Source organism: Aythya marila (genome assembly GCF_965140915.1).
Source record: "Aythya marila genome assembly, chromosome: 13".
NCBI lineage: Eukaryota > Metazoa > Chordata > Aves > Anseriformes > Anatidae > Aythya > Aythya marila.
Window position 1 is genome coordinate 6,530,392 of NC_139054.1, and position 18,226 is coordinate 6,548,617.

At 42.8% G+C, this 18,226-nt stretch overlaps 1 protein-coding gene across 2 annotated transcripts in view; it reads left to right on the forward strand.

The window, feature by feature from the left end:
- The window catches only part of MCF2 (MCF.2 cell line derived transforming sequence), a 58,134-nt gene that overhangs the window by 20,056 nt on the left and 19,852 nt on the right, over window positions 1-18,226 (forward strand). For both annotated transcript variants that reach the window (XM_082770878.1, XM_082770877.1), the window contains exons 5-14: window positions 4,179-4,298; window positions 5,368-5,484; window positions 7,650-7,799; window positions 10,556-10,680; window positions 11,153-11,267; window positions 11,644-11,763; window positions 12,945-13,136; window positions 14,262-14,453; window positions 14,596-14,767; window positions 17,719-17,807. In XM_082770878.1, the coding sequence (XP_082627004.1) occupies window positions 4,179-4,298; window positions 5,368-5,484; window positions 7,650-7,799; window positions 10,556-10,680; window positions 11,153-11,267; window positions 11,644-11,763; window positions 12,945-13,136; window positions 14,262-14,453; window positions 14,596-14,767; window positions 17,719-17,807 (1,392 nt within the window). The remainder of the gene's footprint in view (window positions 1-4,178; window positions 4,299-5,367; window positions 5,485-7,649; window positions 7,800-10,555; window positions 10,681-11,152; window positions 11,268-11,643; window positions 11,764-12,944; window positions 13,137-14,261; window positions 14,454-14,595; window positions 14,768-17,718; window positions 17,808-18,226) is intronic.

The window sequence follows — 18,226 nt, forward strand, 5'->3', positions numbered from 1 at the left end:
GCTATGTTGAGATGAGATATTCACTAAGGAGTTAACAACTGCGATGCTCTCAGGGTATGCCCTTTCTTGTGCTGCCTTAGCCCAGTTGTCTACCTTGACTGTAGCAGGGCTATCGGTGTGGTTGTAGTTGAGCATGCATTTAAACAAGTTGCTGAACTGGGGCCTTAAGGCACGCACATCTGCATCCTCAGGACAGGAGGAATTTTTCTGAACACATTCTTTGGGCAGTGAATTAATAGCAGTGAAATGTTGCCAAGTGCCTGATTTAGTGGAATCGTGCCGATAGTTTTCTGTCTTCCCTAATATGCTGCAGAGGAATGCCAGAGGGCAAAAGGTTTAGAGGGTTCTCTTAGGTAGTTTATTATGCACGAGATTCTTTATAGCATTATAAAAAATAAGATGAAACAATGCAAGGTTAAGGACCCTTCTGTCTGCTTTCTGCAGTATGTTATGGGGAAAGTTTTTTTTTTTTTTTTTTTTTTTTTCTTCCTCACCCCAGCATTAACTTTAGTATTATTAGAGCTCAGTTTGCAGGTAACTGCTCTAGACTTCATTCCTTAGATGAACTGGAATTGTAGTAGTGATTAAAAATATATAGTCCCTTCAGGAATGTTATCCAGGGCATTACTGGTCTGTCTATCCATATTTTTAATTTTCATCCTTTATCTTAAGTCTGCAAGAAGGCACAGGACATGGGTTAATTGCTAGCTGTCTTTCAGCAAGATTATATTTTTGCTCACTTGTTTTTTCCATGCTGGAAATACATTAGGTATGATTTTCAAAGCTGTATTTCTTGTTTTTTAGCTACTTATGAAATCAAGGTCAGGACTTAGAGGTATAAGATCAGCTAAAAATTCCCCGAGTGCTTTCTAAACTAAATGGAAATCAAGTAACCTGTCCTGGAAACGCAGCTACCTCTGAGGTAAAGCATATCAAGCAGCAAAAGGGGTACAGCTGTGCATGCATGGGCCATAAAGTCATGTTGGAGCAGAATTTGCCCCTGTAGCGGAGATGACAGAAGGACGTGAGTGTCAGGTTATGGGCCCTTCTTGTATGTTGCACACAGCGTGCTGGCATCCTGCAGTCATGAAGCCAAAGGCGTCCAAAGGCACCTTTGCTCTCAGAAGGGTGTTTAATGCCCTATGCCTGTTGTACTATAGTTTTGGCAGGCCCATCTCTGCATGAAGTGCCAAGCAGGGCTGAAGGGGACTGGTCCTCCTGGGGGATAAGGAGATGAGGCCAAGGGAGGATGCATCTGTGGCTGGTTTTTCTTCTCAGAGATATTCCTGACAGTTTTTTTCAATAAGCTAGGAGCCTAAAGTTCAGAGACCTGAACGCTCTTTTGTGTTCCTGAGCTAGAAACAGTGACTGTCCTCAGATTCTGCGAGACTTCACCACTGGAGTCACCTATAAGGGACTGATGACCATACAGAAGGACCTAAAAGTACATCCTCCAGGCTCCTTTAAAGCACTGTAAGACCGCTGGCCTCATAAGGCTTTGGCTCAAATCAGTTTGGACAATTAATGTCAGGGCCTGTCATGGAACAGAAATGTCCGCTCTTTCAGGATTTGCAGCTCCTGGTGGCTCCTTGGTGATATCTTTGAAATCTTGTTGGTGGCTACTGCTCTTGTCCTGTCTGGAGAGGAATGCCCGTTGGGAAATCACCAGGCTGTAAAATGCAGAAAATGGGGGCTCGAGGGCAGAAGGGAAGGAATGCCACGATATCCTTGCAGTTCTGCAGGGATGTTGTTGCCACAAACACAGGTTGACAAGCCTCTTCCTTGGGACTTCCTTGTGCCAGGGGGTGTGCTGGAGCGAGAAGAGTGTCAAGGACCAGCCAGACCAGCCACAGACCTGGACAGAGCAATAGCAGCATTTACTGGGTCCAGCGGGCAGCCAGCGCAGTGGGGTGGGAGAGGCAGCCAGCTTCTCAGGGATGCGCTGGAGGATAAATGTTGAGCTTGCCAAAACTTTCCAGTGAAATATTCATGCTGTAAATTTTCAGTCCATTCAAAACGTTTACAAGGCTGTGCCATTTCTGGTGGTGCTTTCCTCAGTGAAGTTTTTCTGCATCCCATATAGAGATTTTTCTCAATCTCAATGTGAGGAACCACTCCAGGTCCTTGGACATATCCAAGGGATATCCAGTGCCCTGGGGATGATTTTCTCCCCGGTTATATGGGAAGCTCAAGTTTAAAAATCCCAGGCTGAGCAGGGTCTCAGAGGTGTGGCCCTCCTCAGACAGAGCTGTGTCCTCTAGTGGGGCCTGTCTGTGGTGGTCTTGCAGCAGAGCTGATCCTCCTTTCAGAGGTAAGGAAATAGGCACTGACGCAGGGAGCCGAACCTGCATCTCCTGCAGCCTCTCAGCCACACTTCCTTAGACGAGACCTGTCTCCCAGCTGCAACGGCCAGACCACGTTGAGATCTCAGGCCATCTGCAGGCTTGACAGGGGTGAGCACAGGTTGCTCGGCTTTCCTGTGCTGCAACCATCACTGCTCGGGGGGGCTGGCAGCCATTTCAGAAACGCTGTGTGCTCGCCGAGTGCTGTGTGGCAGGGGTACAGCACCCAGGGCCTGGAGCCAGCACAAACTTCTTGGGTATTTAATGCTTTACTCTTCATTCTAATGCCAAGTCTTTGTCCCTGGCACAGTTCTCATTGACTTCCAAAGGGTAATAATTTGGTGCTTCATTCACATTCATTCATTTATAGTTTTTCTGCTCCTACTCAAAATAGCTGCAGATCAATGTAATGAATCTAAGTGGCTTATTTGATCCTAAAAGTCACTGTTTCTAAGTAGAGTTGTGAGCAATCCACAACCTGACCTTTCCTACAAAAGAAAACGTAGTGCGTGAGTTATAGTGCAGTTCATGGATAGCAGATCTCAACTGTAAATCATGGCTTTTTTGAACACACTAGTGCATGTTTATGGTAACAACCCTTGTTTTGAAGGCATAGATTAAGTGTCCTGCAGTGCGAAATACCTAAATATGTGCAGTACTCTTGCCCATGGTGTAGGCACTGCTGTCGTATCTGGTGTGTAGTTGCAGTTGGAGAGCAGGAGATGGGGAATTGCCTATATGGTCTTGCTCTTGGCATGCACACGTTGCACTTGTGCAGTGTGTGGGGGGGCTTACAGAGTGCCCTTTCATGAGATTTAGCTGTTTATCTGCTCAAGGAAAACTTTTCATATGAAAATACAGGATGAGAACTCTGATATCATTTAGTGCCCAATGGATTACGTTTGCACCTTAATATGTGAGGATCTAACAGCTTTAGTGCTCTTAAGTAGGTTTGAATGAAAAAATAAATGAGGAGGAACATATTGAGAAATCTAACCTGGCCTGGCTGGATCTCAGAGAAAATTGTACATCTTAATTAACTCAGCTCTTCGCATCATGTGCTTATCCATTATTTAATGATGTGACTCCTAGTTTCTTAAAAATTCTTTTTCATTCTCAAGCACCCTTTTCACAGATCTATTTAAAAAAGCACCTGCCAACCATATGCTTGAAAATGTTGCTAGCAACATAGACAGGAAATTCCGAAATCTTACCACAAATGAAATGGTGCCCGATAATGAGCAGGGACAAGCAGGGTATGCTTGGTGCAGCTATGGGGTGATTATTGAGGTTGGAAATAAATTTTGCATTCCCAATTTGTCTGTCATTTCCCTTGAAATTTCAGACCTCTGTTCTCTTCTAAGTCATAATTTCACTCCCTAAGTTATAATGCTCACTGCAATATGTAGTTTTGGAGTGTATTATCAGCAGCCCTTCAAGGTGCATGGCTGATCAACTGCTTGTTCCAAAGGGAAGTGGGACTGCATAGTCCTCCTGCAATGAAATCCTGTATCTCTAAACCACTTACAGTGTCTCCCTCTCATTTGGAAAATACATAGCTGTGAGCCTGCAGGAGAATTGCTGACATGCAGTGGGATTGCAGCCCAGCAGGCAAGCTCTTGAGCTGGCCCAACATCAGTAGATGTCATGTTACACCTGCCTTAGGAAACACATAGTCCAACCTAGCATAGACAAGAATCAGAAAAGGCTGTCAGGGGCTAACAGAAAAAAAAGAATCCTAAGTTGTGAATAATTTTTCATCTTTTAAAGGTGTTTGAAAGCAGTTACTGGATGTGTTGAATGCCCAGGTTGAATGTCATCTCTGTTTTCTTGCAGGCGTCGTTCCCAGGGAACCTGCACTTAGTGATGGTTCTTCGTCCCACGGGGTTTTTCCAGCGCACCTTCACTGACATTGGATTTCGGTTTAGTCAGGAGGATTTTCTGCTCAAGTTACCGGTATGAGTGTGCAGAGGCATTTTGCCTGTGTGTGATTGGTGGCTGCCTTTGTGCCTTGGGCCAGCTCTGCAGGCACTGACTTGAAGAGTACCTGGAGCATCTCTGCCAGTAGTGCCTACTACTACCAAATGTCTCCTGTAGTGTTTTTGTGTTTACTTGTGCTCGGTTTATTCACTGCAGAGCATGTCAGTGGTAGTAGTAGGTGGTGGGCTCACCAGCCCATCCTCACCCCTCAAAGAGGGTGCATGCCTCCATAAAAGATAAAGCCAGGCTCAGGATTTTTTTTTGTTGTCTGAAACATCAAGACACACATCCAGAGAAGCTTTTGCTATGAATTCCACCCGTAACCATCATTTTCATCGCAGTGTAAACACCATACCAACTTTGTGTTGCTATTTGTTTCTAAAATAGCAACTGAAATGGTTTCATGTTCTGAAGTCAAAGTTTCCAAGACTTCTAAAGCCACCTCGTTTAATAGACATAGTAAGAATAACTTAGGGAAGAAAAGTACTTTTATGGAATGTAAGGCTAACACAATTACAAACCCAAAAAGCAAACAAATGTTTTCCTTTAGGAAATAATACAATTTTTACAAACTGCATTTTTCAATCTAGAGTGATTGTCACTTCCACAGTTTTGGAAATTCATGACTTATCACAAGAAAGAATAAGACACAGAAACTCATATTAAAAACTGTGTTTTTATGTGAAGTTGGCCAGTGCTTTGTGATGTAGTAATATCTGTGTATTTTTCCAGATTACTGGTTATCTCTTGAAAAAAACTGTATTTCTTCTGCTTTCAGCTCTGATGGGCAGTTAGGTACTGCAGCATCTCACTGTACTTTTCATTTAAGGAAGAAAGCACCTGGGAGATCAGGGTTTGCTTACAAAAATGGTCACGTGTGTAAAATAAAAGCTGCATTAAACCATAAGCATAAGAAGAAAGCCATGCTGTAGAACAATATATAGAGCAAACCCAATTTGTAGATACATCAAATATTTCTAAGCTTGCTTTGTATATTGCCTAGGTGGAAGTGATCAGCCAGCTCATGATGTTGCTTTGTTTGTAGGTGGTTATGCTGAGCTCAGTTAGTGATCTGCTGACATACATTGATGAACAGCAGCTGACCCCAGAGTTCGGAGGCACCCTGGAATACTGCCACAGCGAGTGGGTCATCTTCAGGACTGTACGTACCGGGGCTCATGACTGGGTGCTTGGGCATTGGGGATCCACTGATCCTTCTGACCATGCTAAACATTTCCTATAAGGCAATGAGCATTGCATAGCTAAAAGTAACCCCTGGAGCAATTATGTTTCCTTGATAAGATTTACAGAGGTGTCAGGCGGAGTTAAGACTCTTAATGGATTTATAGGGGAATTGGGTGGTGAACTCCCCTAGGCTCCTTTTGAAGCGGCTACTGAAAGATGTCATCTTAAATCTTTATTAACTTTCCCTTAATGGCAGATACAAAATAGGCTTTTTTTATAATGGTTGCTTCATGTGATTAATACCACAAATGTGTTTGGGATCTAGGGCAGTAAGAATGCTGTCTGCATACTGAATTCAGACACCCCTCTCCCTCTTTTTTTCCTTTGCAAGAATTTTCCTTTAATGTTGCCAGGATGTTTGTGGAATCGGTCATTTAATTCCATGAGCTGCATCTTGCCATGCATTTCTGTCCTTCCTCTACGTTCTTAGTTTTTACTGTGAGTTTGTCTATCAGATTAATGGCAGGTTGAGTTCCCAGTTACCTTTACTGGTAATAAAATAGCAATGAAGATAACTACTAGACTAATCCTTGTGCCCCGTGTCCTGCAGCAACAGGATGTACATCTCAGCATGAAGACAAAAGCCCAAGACGTTGTTGCTGGAATGGTTCAAGTTAGTGCTTCTGCCATTAACTTTTTGCCAATTTGCACTGACACATTGCCACTTTCATGATTTTTTAAGATTTTTGGCTCTTAGTTTTGTTCTTCTGCACAATGTGTTACAGTGACAATGACATAGCTCTCACACTTTGAGACAGAAGTGACAAAATGAATGACAAAAATGCTAGGGTTAATCTAAGAAAAAGATGAGCTTCTAGAACATATCTGTGTGTGTTAAGATAAGTGTCCGTATTAAAAACATCTTCTAAAACGTCCTTATAAGGTGCTCATAAAACATTTCCTGAAATTTCCAAGGGAAATACATGCTGTTTAAATGGAACACAAATGCAGTCACTTATGTTTGAGTATATTATCCTGTTCCTAAAAGTAGAGACAAAGCTGTTTGTTTGTTCCTGATGGACAGGGTTTCAAGTCCGGGGTGACCATTTGTTTTTGTAGCCATGCCACTTGTCATGTAGCATGGCTATGGAAGGTGGGTCTCACGCAGCACCCTCTAGGCATGCCACAAAACAGTAAATTTTTTGCCAGCTGAGCAGGAGATGGGTAGCTCCTCACTGATGTAACCGTCTGGTAGCAGCTGAGGCAACGAGAGGCTTCACCCTCTCCTTTTAGTGTAACCAGTGGGAAGATCAGAGCAAAGAACGGGACTGGGAGTGCCCCACCTCGCCCTGCAGCGTGGGATCTGGCTGGTGTGCACAGCTCCCAGCAGCACTCATTTCCATCCCAATGTCAGTGTCTGCAGTTTGTCTCCAGTGCATGGCTTAGCTCCCTGCTGCTGGGGCTGCAGCTCACCAGGAGCTGGGGTTGCACAGTGCCAAATGGGGACGGGTCTCACCAGGGGGCCAGGGCAGCTCTGCCATCATAACAGCACGTAGCTGTGGCAAGTCTGTGCCCATGCCTGAAGGAAAGCTGGGGTTAGTTGTTTGGACAGATGTCCCTTGTCTTCTTGGTGTAGCTGCGGATGAGGTGGCTGTGATGTAACCTGCTATTTTGGCTTGCAGAGCTGGAAACATCCATCAGCAGGAAGCCAAAGGCATCCCCTAAGTCCTTCTGTCTGCAGGTGGTTCCAGGTGTGGGTTAACCAGAGGAGAATGATGGTAGAAAAGGAATTTGTAAGACAGATCCTATGGTGGCTTCTGCCACAAACCTCTAAAGCATGGTAGGAAAAATCTCACAGTGCACAAGAACAGGCAGCAGAAAAAGCATGGGATATTTGTCCCCAATATTAATTTAAGTCCCCGCTGTGGATTCAGACTGTGTTAAAAGCCATCTGGCCGTGTGTTGGTGGCCAATAGCTAGCACACCACAGCACAGAACAGATGCATCAGCAGTGGACCTCCCACCCACCTCTTCAAGAGCAGGCTGCTAGACTCACCGGCAGCCTTGGCTCTTAGTGCACTCTTAGCGAGCTGTAGGAATATCCCAAATGCCGAGCTGATTGCAGTTATTGTCTCCCACCAGGCAATAGAGAGCTTTGCGCTAACTGTGAAGGAAATTGCACAGATGTTACAATCTTTTGGCACGGAGCTGGCAGAGACCGAACTACCAGACGACATGTATTCAATTGAGCGCATCCTGGCCCTGCGCACTGAAAAGTACTACCAGCTCAAGGTATGTCTCATCACAAGCTCAGCCGCTGTTTGCATAGCACAGGGGAATTTCTGGGGCTGGACTGCCTCTGTGTTTGATGCCCGCTCCTCCATCCCTCCCAAGCATGTGTCTGTGTTGAGAGACAAAATAAAACAGCATGACTGTCTGTATATTATACATGCATTTGTCATGCATTCAAGTAAATTACCATCTTGATACAGAAAACGATGTCTAAAATGTGCTGCTCCTCTGGGGTTTGCTTTCCCCTCTGGCAGCAAGGCAGCTGGGAGGCTTCATTGCTTGCCCCAGCTGGGGTTCCCTCTGCTTCATTCCCACTGCTGAAGAAAGTTTCAAGCAGAGACCATGAGCAGGTCTAGAGGGATGATTTGTCCCCAGCTCTCTCCACCTTCACGCAGGGCTGCACACTTACTGTGTGTTGCTTCCCCAGGGGGACTTAAGGAAACTGTTTGAGAGCATGCAAGGTGAAGATTTCTTGTGAGTGTACAGTACAGAGCACTCCTTACGTGACCCCTGTGAGCCTTCATGTTTCATATTAAACAACATTTTTTCTTTAATATTTTAAGATTTTTTTCAACTATTTTGACTGATTAAATTTTTATAGGATTTAGTGGAAGCTGTAGAGCAGCCAGCTGCTGCTATCACGCTGTTGTTTTTGCTGCTCCTGCATCTTTCTGGGGACAGCATAGGCACGTCCCCAAGCCCTCACTTCTAAATGATTCTCATGCTAATAGCAGTGCTGTGCAGTTGAAGAATGAGGTCCTCTGCTTTATGGCAGGATGCGTTCACATAAATCAAATAAGTGTATCTGTTTTCATTTATAATCATTTGTCGTCCAAGTGACAGTGATTTCCCAGGAGGCTACCAGTTAGAAATATGCAAAATGACATCCGAAGGGTTCTGTGTATAGGTACGTATGTATGGGCATGCACATACGTACAGGAAGTGAGATTATAGCTAATGAGAGGTCCTTTATTTCTTCTTTGGAAACGAACAGAGTTGTCATAAAACAGCTGCTACGTATGTTGGTGTATGACTGACTTAGACTTTGTGCTTAGGATTATGTCCAAAGTGTAGGGAGGAAATATGGATTACACAATTTAGTCCTGTATATAAACAAATCAGTAATATATACTTTTCTCTGTGGTGAAATAAAACATGTCATGTGTATTCATTTGCATATAAAGCACAGCAGTGCTCAATACAAAGCATCTGTTGCTTTTAATGCCTCATCTATTAATTTAAAATATCAAAAACATTCTTTGGCTTTGGACTAAAATCAGTTCCATTGACTTTTTTTTTTTTCTTTTTTTGTTCCTTCTAAGACCATGAAAGATGAAAGCAGATGAGAAACTGCACAGATTGTGGTGACAGCAAGACATGGGATCTTTGTATTTCTCTTTACAACCAAAAGATTGGTACAGCTGATTCCTGAATTCAAATAATGAGTAGATCAGGATAATTTATGTAGCTGTGATACTGAACAGAAGCTAGTTGAAAACACAATGAAGAATTGACAGAAATTAATTAAACAGAGTAACTGAAAAATTAACCTCTTTAATATACTGAATGGGACAAAATCATGTTAGCACCTGTTTGAGAGTTCAGCTACTTTGTCTGACATATAATGAAAGGCTTTGAATCAAAAGCAGAATTTTGGTGTCTGAGAGTGAGGTGTAACACAATGAAATAGCAGCTACCCATGGTCTAAAGAATACTGTGCAACTCCTCTTTTGAGTCTGCTGTGCACGGTAGTGTCAAAAAGATTAGTTGTTTTTCCTTGCAGTCATCTTCCATGAAGTTTTAGTGACAGGGATGGAAACTGGCAGTGGACACTTCATATGCAGGAGAGGAGAATCTCCTGTGGCCATGGCCATCTACTCCTGGGCTGCTGTGTTCGGAAGAAGGCTTTGCTGACCTGAAGATGCTCGTAGGTTTAGGTTGCTGTGAGCAATCTGGGGCAGGCAGAAGTTTAAGTAAGACGGTGCTTTCTGAATCTTCTCCCCAAAATTGTTTTGCCATTGTTTCTCTTGCAATAGAAATCTGGTCATTGTCTGGGATGGACTCTTTCTCCTCCAGGAAGTGGCACTCTCTTTCAGTGGTTGTTCCAGCTCAGTTCATCAGCCACATCTATTTTCTGCTTCCTTCTCATCTCTGCGTATGGTCTCTTCTTTCTGAAAATAATTGAATAAATTGCCACGTGTTTTCTTTGGGGCTGTGCTCATGGCAGGACAGAGTGCCTCATCTGATACTGATGAACACACTACATTTTTGAATTTTCTCTAAGCGTAGGTTACATTGAAAGTGCTGATTTGCCTCTCTACATAGAGGCTCTGTCTCTGTCCCGGCATTACACCACTATGGGTTGCTATTCTAGCAACCTCCTATGAAGACCTAGGTGGAAAATCACGTTCCTAACCTGCAGAAATACTTTCTTGAAAACATGAACCTGTAGATAGATAAACCGTCCTGCTCACCAAGACAGACTGGTAGTAATGCTGCCCTCTGGCATCTTGAATCATTTTATGGCTTCATGTTTTTATGCATGCCAATTCCCAGCCAGCATGGTGACGAGTTCATAGTTTAGCCTCCCCCAGCTCCAAGGTTTAAGGGAACTAAAATGTTTGCTGGGAGTCCTTTGGTCTGATGGATACCAGTGCTCTGCTTTTTGTCAGGGAAATGTAGGCAAGAGCAATGTGAAATGACTTACCCTTACCTCACAGAAATAACCTGAGCCAGAAATGTTTTGCATTATACAGGAAGATATTACAGCAGTCACAAAAGAAGGAAACTTGCTTTTAAGCAGTTTAGAAGAGCCTGAGGTGGGTGAATGCAGTCAGGACCAGCACCGCGAGAGGCCTGGGGACTGGGAGACTGTGAATCGGTGAGTGCAGCATGTTGCTAATTTGCCTTGTTTTTCAATGGAAACACTCAATTTATTTGAATACAGATGTGTTGCTTAGGTAGCCTATCAAAAAGGTACAGACAGAAATACCAGAGTTTTGCTCCAGACCCACTGAATTGCTGGATAACTTCTGTCAAGCACCTTGGACTTAATCTGATATTTTTTTGAATTTATATGATGGGGCTGATGGGTAGATGAAGGGTTCTCCCATGCAAGGCTCTCGGATATTATTCTGATAAAACAGAGATGGCAACAACGTCTTCACCCAGATACTGTTGTCTGCAGAGGTGATTTCATGAAAAGTCTCTGAGATCTTCACAAGCCATATATGCATGTCTGTTGATTTCTCCTGAGAGATGGAGTCCTGAATAGATGATCTTCTTATGGTTTGTCCATCTGTTTGTCCTCTTTTTAAAAGCTGTTCTAATCCTGTCCTTTTTCTGTACTCAAGGCTACTTGGTCAGTTGCGTGAGATGGAGACTGCATTTGATGGTTTCTGGGAAAAGCATCAGTTAAAAATGGAGCAATATTTACAACTATGGAAGTTTGAGCAAAGTTTTCAAGAGGTATGATCAGATGCACTACTTCTGTTGGCAGAAGTAGTTGGGGAAGAAAAGAAGGGGAAAAGGGAGATATTTTTTTTTTTGGCTTTTTATTTTGAGTGTTTAATTTATGCTGCTGCTCCTTGCGTCTGAATAGCAGTGCTAGCTAACTTGGGAAAACCACTGTGCTTCTTCATTCAGAGCTAATTTAGGTATCACTGCCCTGCAGTCACATAGATTTAGCTGACAGAAGCATCTTTGAATTTAGAAATTAGCTCTTGGACACTAGTTTTATTACTGGATTTAACAGTCAGCTAAAGTGTGATTAATTTTGGTCTGAGAATGATCTTCTGTCTGTGCTTTGTATAATTTTGCAGCAGCCTTTTTTTTTCATGTCTAGGTCAAGAATGCTATTGAATTTTTAATGGGTCAGCAGGCGGAACTGCCCGACACTGGAGACAGTGTCTCACAAGTGAAACAGAGGCTCAAGGACTTGAGTCATTTTGATGGTATGGCTCAGGTGAGACAATCTACCACTGAAAGATACACTAATGAAACAAAAGAGGCACATTCTATGTTTGTGGTAGGTGTTTTTCTAAAACGACCTGATTCTGGTGTAATTTGTTGGTAAGTGGCTGCAAGACAGGATTGATTTCATGTCTCTCTGTTCTGCGCAGCAACACTGTGATCACGCTGAAAACCAGGAACAGGGTATTTAATTATCACAGTTAAAATAAATTGCTGAGCCACCACGAAAATCCAGAGCAGATAAATGTCTGAACATAGGGCAGGCGTGGGAGTTAATGAGCTGGAAGAAGAATTATTTATATGTTAAGTGCTTTTAGCAGTGCTAATAGGCAGACTTGTTACCAGGCACATGGAGAGGCAAAAAAGTTGCTATCTTGAAGTGTCTACAATTTGAACGTAACATATGGATGGAGGCTAAGAGATGTAGCAGAGAGAACGGTGAAGTGAGATGATTCACAGGCGCCAAACTGAGGATGTGACTTCTGCAAAAGGTGGTGCTTGGCAAGCGGGCCGGGGCAGTGAGAATGTGAGGGATTTGGGCACAACCCCCAGAGGTTCCTTTGAAAATGGGAGTCATGGGAGAGGAGGTATCTAAGACTTTTGGCCATTTGGAAGAAATTTTGTTGAGAGAGTGAGGAGGAACAAAAGGCCTGGCAGACAGTGTGCAAACAGGGAAGCAGCCTCAACAGAAAGCCAAGCCTGGTGAAGACGTAACCATTACGCTGACCAGGAAGTGCAGACAAGACAGCATGTTCTTTGCATCAAGCTTTGCTGTAAAGAACCTGGTTTGTTTTCACCACAAACCCTAGCTGCTCAAATTCCCTTTCATGCTTATAAGCATATTGTGCCTAAACTGGACATCAGCTACATTTTTTTTAGAATGCAGTTCCTGGAAATGGCAGCTATACGTTGCCAGCAGCCATTTGCAGCATTGCTGGCTTGGTGAAATACTGTCGTCTTCTTCATCCTCCTTTTGGATAGCAAAAGTTTTTTTTTCCCAGATGATGGGTGCCATTTTATCCTGCATAAGCCACCCATTCTGGCTACTCCTAATGGCAGTCATCTCCATGCGTACCTGAAATCTGGTAAGAAGAGCAAGTGCATGTTGTTATATGTAGGTATTTTGGCATTACTTCAGTAAGTGTGCAATCTATTCTCTTCCTTTCACTAAAGGATCTGATAGGGAAGGCTCAGGTTGTGATACTACATGGACACCAGCTAGCAGCAAATCATCACTACGCACTCAACTTAATCTGCCAGCAATGCAACGAGCTGCGGCACCATTCTGATGTCTTGTCTGATGAAATCAAAAGGAAACAGATGCGACTGCAGAAGACCTTGGATCTTCATACCCGCCTTCAGCAGGTATTGCTCAGAGATTTGGTGCCCTGGGAAGTGGATGGTTAGCATCTGAAATGTGCAACTTCACTTCAGCAGTTCATGTTAGGAAAGTGTTCCTCCACTGTGAGGCTGACAAGTGCTTTGCTCCTCGCTAAGTTAGCAAACAGGTGTCTGCTGGTCCTATGAATTGTCAGTAGAAAGATGTGAGCATCTCCAGAGGGCAATTCAGAACGCCAAAAATTAGCTTTCATGGAGCATTGGTGTATCAATTGACTTTCAAGGTTTCCATACCCAGTGCAATAGAGGTAATGTTTTCAGATAAACTCTCTCTTTTTTATTAACAATTTATTAAGAATGAACACAGCTGACTGTAAACTAAGATGACAGATAGGTAGATAGACACAGCTGCTGCGTGCTAGTGTGGAAGTGGAGTCATGTGGCTCCAGCACTCTTTGATATCTTAATCAGCATAAAAAATTCATTTAAGGAAATTAATGCTAATTAGGCCAGAAGGCACACAGCTGTAGTATGCTTAAGGCCACTGAGAGAAGCAGTGAAGTTTGACCCTGTTCCATTTCACTGTTTAGGGTGATTAAGGAACTTGTTTTTTTTTTTTTTTTCCTGTGTTCTTGACTTTAACGTTGCATTAATCTGCAGGGATTTGTTGGCAGCCTCTCTGCTGCAGGGCGGTGTCCTCTCCTGGGTTCCTTGTGCTCCCAGTTGGTGCTGGTGGTCCTGCTGGAGCACAGTGTGGCTCCTGCTGCCTGCCTGCTAACAGCCCTTGCACTGGGAGTCCTCTGTAGTTCCTGGATGCATCATCTTCTCCACACCAGTGTGTGCCACTGTGCAAGGGCTGGCTGAACCCCAAGCCTGGCATTCATCTGGTACCTGCATGTGTTACTGTGATGGTTTTACCTCGCTAGGCAGCTGAACTCCTACACACACCACCACAGTTACATTACATGTAGAACTGTAGACCAGTTTAAAATCCCTATTTTTTCTTTTAAACATGAATGAGTTTGACTATTATGAGTATTTATGAGTACCGATCATCTCCATGTTGAAGATGGAGATCCAGTAAATGATACTTTTCACAAGTACCTTGGTTTAGTATGGGCTCACAGTCTCACTCCCTGTGTTTGCCCCCAGGCCCTGCAGTGCTGTGATGAGGGTGCCTACCTGCTTGCCAACCAGCAGATGGACAAGTGCCAGTCTAAAGAAGGTGCTCAGAAAGCTCTCCAGGACATAGAAAGATTTATAGAAAGCTCTTCATCATACTTAAACTATGATCCCCAAGCGCTACAATATGACTTTGAGTCAGTCTTAACACCTGAATTAAAGGTAAGCAACCCCCCCCAAATTCCTCATTACATAAGTAAAAAGTAAGATTAGACTGCGTTGTTGGTTTTATAGTTCTATGTTTTGGGTCAAAGTGCATAATAACAGTAGTTATGTGATCACAGAAATCTTTTTCACTCTACAGTGCCAGATACAGTCAGTGCAGGTCAAACTCGAAAATGTTCGAAGCATGTTTGAGAATCGGCAGTCTTGCTTCAAGAAGCTATTGGATAAACACGTGCGTCCCGTCCAGTTAGTAGCCCCTCGGCCAGAAAATCCTCCACGATCAAAATCACCATTATTCTCTCCTAAACATGGTAAAATATCTCCAAGTTTATGGTATTTTCAGATAGTAATTTTGCTTTCAGCTAGGAAGAGTAACGCAACTTGATGAGCCAGCCAGCCCTTGCTCTGGCAGATACAGAGTTTTGCAATCATAAATGTATGAGATCATCTATTATCTTTCAAATGTTTGTGTTCAGCTTTCCATTTCTGTGTGAGGAATGAGATGTGGAACCCAAATATTGAATGGATGGGCTAGTTGGTCATGAGCCGCTCTGTGCCGTTGTGCTAGCTTCATTTGCACTTCCTAGCCACAAGAAGGGCTTGAGCAGTTTCTCAGATGCTGCTTGTTTTTCCAAACCGTGAAGTATCAGAGCTTCCAAAATTCTTAGGATATTTTCTTTTTTTTTGTATGAGATGACCACGCAGAAAGGAGAAAGATGAGTAGATAAAATGAATGCGATGTTTTTTGCGCTCCATGTGTAGAAATGCATCACGCACATTTTGCAGCTCAGGTTGGCTCAGGTATTTGTTGCTTGGTATTTGTTTTCACTTTCTACTCAGTGAAAAAAGGCAGCTGTAAGCAGTGCATCTTCTGCTTTCTGAGCATCTTACTGGTATGAACTGGGAAATTAGTACTGCAGGGCAAAAAGAGAAAAAGTAGTATAAATTCTTTAGCCTATTCTGTAGCCTAAAGCCTATTTATATACCTATTCTCAGTGACAATCTCCATAATTGTCTTGAGCTGGAACTGACATAAAATTAGACTGACGTTTGCAGAGGAGCCTGGAGAAATGAGAAGCTCAAATCTCATGAACATAAATGAGAAGCTGGATGCTTAACTCCCTTTGATTCTTTGAGAATGTCTTCCTTAAATCCCAATTATGGAATAATTAATACCCATAAAGGTACCAATTCTGACTGAACTGATGTCACTGGATGTTCTGCCTTGATTTTGTTAATGGGATGTGGCACAATATTAGCTTTAATTGATAACATTAAAATTTCCATCCTTAACAGCCCTGTACGTATCAGAATTCAGAAGTATTTTAAAGTAATGTTCACATATTTTAAATCAGGGATATGCTAAGTTATTAGGGGACATTAGCTTAGGTGATCTGATGGCATAAAACTGTTAAACACTGGTGATTTGCTGCAATACAAATATGTTTATGATTAATTAATAAATATCGGTTATGGTGGATTGTGGTAGGTGCTATGAAAACAGTGAAAGTGGTTCCAATTCAGGGAGCTACTAAGGAAAATAACCATGCTGGTGGAGGGGTAGAAACGAAAGTAGATGGAGTGGGATGGAGCACAGGCCAGTGCAGCAAATCAATCCCAGATTTTCTTTTTCCCCAGCCAGTACCACATTCCCTACCCTCTGAACCCCTTTCAAACAGGAAAAAAGTTCCAAGTCTTTAAACTAAAATGTTGCCTTAACAGAACTTTTTCAGCTTTCTAAACACAGAAAAGTATTAAGGAGAAATCTGTGATTTAAATATTAGGGGTAAATGGATGGCCACCTCCATGGGATGCTGTGAGGCCATCATTACTTGGCTGATCTTATTTAATACACCTTTATGCAACGCTTGCTTTTTTAGCACAGACACTCAATCACCTGCAAAGCACAGGTATCCTCCATTAATCATATTCCTGAAAGAAGTGATGAAATATGTTGAAATGAGCATAGCCAGCAAGAGGGGAAAGACAAAAGGCCCTTCTCTGCATAAATCATGCCAAGAGAGCTTTTTAATAAGGCCTCCGTTTGACACAGAACATCAAAAGGCTGCAGTCCTGCTGGTGTGATGTGCAGTGTCAAAGATGCATGCTGGGCTCCACCGGGAGTGCTTTGAGATGTGTGAGTTTTATGAGTTTTATGGCATGGATTGAAACCAAACCACGTCTGAGCGTGTTACAGCCGTCCTCTTTTCCTTTCTTTTTATTCTTTTTTTTTTTTTTTTTTGTCTGAGGACAGACACTTCCTCTTTCATGTTTGCCATGGATTTGAAGCCCTAGCTGCTACGTGTGGTTCTAAGTTTGAAACCTATTTTTTCTGGGGGGAGAAAAAAAAGAAATAAACCCACCCCACCTTGAGCCATAAAACATAGTGAGGTGTGTGGCAGCGGTATGGCAGGCTGCAGCAAAGCCCGAGCGCTGTAGTAAAGTCCCTCTGTTGCAGGAGGAGCTCCCCAGCCAGCAAAACAGAGCTGCAGCTGATGGGTCTCTCATCTGCCCTGTTTATCCATGCTCCTGGTGGGTGTCTCCCAGTAGGACCCCTGGCAAATCCGGGCTTCTTTTGGGTCTTTGGGTCTGTGGTGGGACACATCCCACACACATCTCTGACCTGCTCTCCAGCGGTCCACTCCTTCTGCATTCAGCATGCTCACAAGTGGGGGTCTAAAGCCCTGTTGGTGTGATGATACGTAATGGTTTGTATTTAACCAGCACAATCCGAAGCTTGGGTGCCTGCTGCCCACTTCAATTTGCATTACACTGTGTTTATTTCATTCACTGCATCTTTTGCTCATTGCTTTGCAAATGTGGCTCTTCTGCATCAGCATTGTTCAAACAGTTTATATCAGCTGAGCATCTCATCCTCTGTTAATAAAAGGACTTTAATACAGTATCCCACTAGGTGGTATTCTGGTAGTTGATTTGATTTTATCATTATCACTCACAAAAGCTTCACAGACTTCGTTAGATGTTGATTACAGTGTTCCCTTTTGGTAAAAATGTACAGTTCGTTTCTTCTGATTAGATTTACTTTATGGCCTTTATGTCTATCCACGTGACCTGTGTTATTTGGTATTCAGTATCATTGTTTGAGATACCCTTTGCCTTGTCACTTTGCTTGTAGTATTAGCTAACTAATCATTTGTTCCTAAAATGTATCCCATTTTTCTTTGTGACTTACTAGTTTCTCTGTGAATCATCTCCATCGCTATAAAAGTACCTTATGGAATTCTTATTTTCTCTACCCAAGGTGTGGATTTTAATTCCAGTTTGAAATTTTCATTTGACCTCTCTCTCCCTGGGAAGAAAACATCAAGAAAAACTCCAAGTTCTCGCAAGGTAAAAATTATTAGTGAAATCTGAACGAGTTTCATAGATTAAGATCCCAGTTGAAATCCTTCTAAAAATTGAGCTCACACTTTGGATTTGAAGCTTTTTTTTTTTCCTTAATATTCTTTTTTTGTTTGTTTTTAAATAATATTTACACTTTCATATCCCTGGGGTTTATTTTGATTTGTCCAGCATCTTAGATCTTCTTGGATTGTTTTTCCAAGTCACAGATATTGATCTCCTGTGTGCTATTGCCTGCATTTGCATAACAGTGATGTCTGTCTGGAAAACTCCGCATCTAGAAATATTTCCCCTGTGGAACCTGTTCCCTGGTCTCTGCATGAGTGAATGTTGCCAGTATGTCCAGATTTTATGTAGCAGAGTAATTTCTAGGAATATTTGGCTACCCAGTATAGGCTATGCCCTTT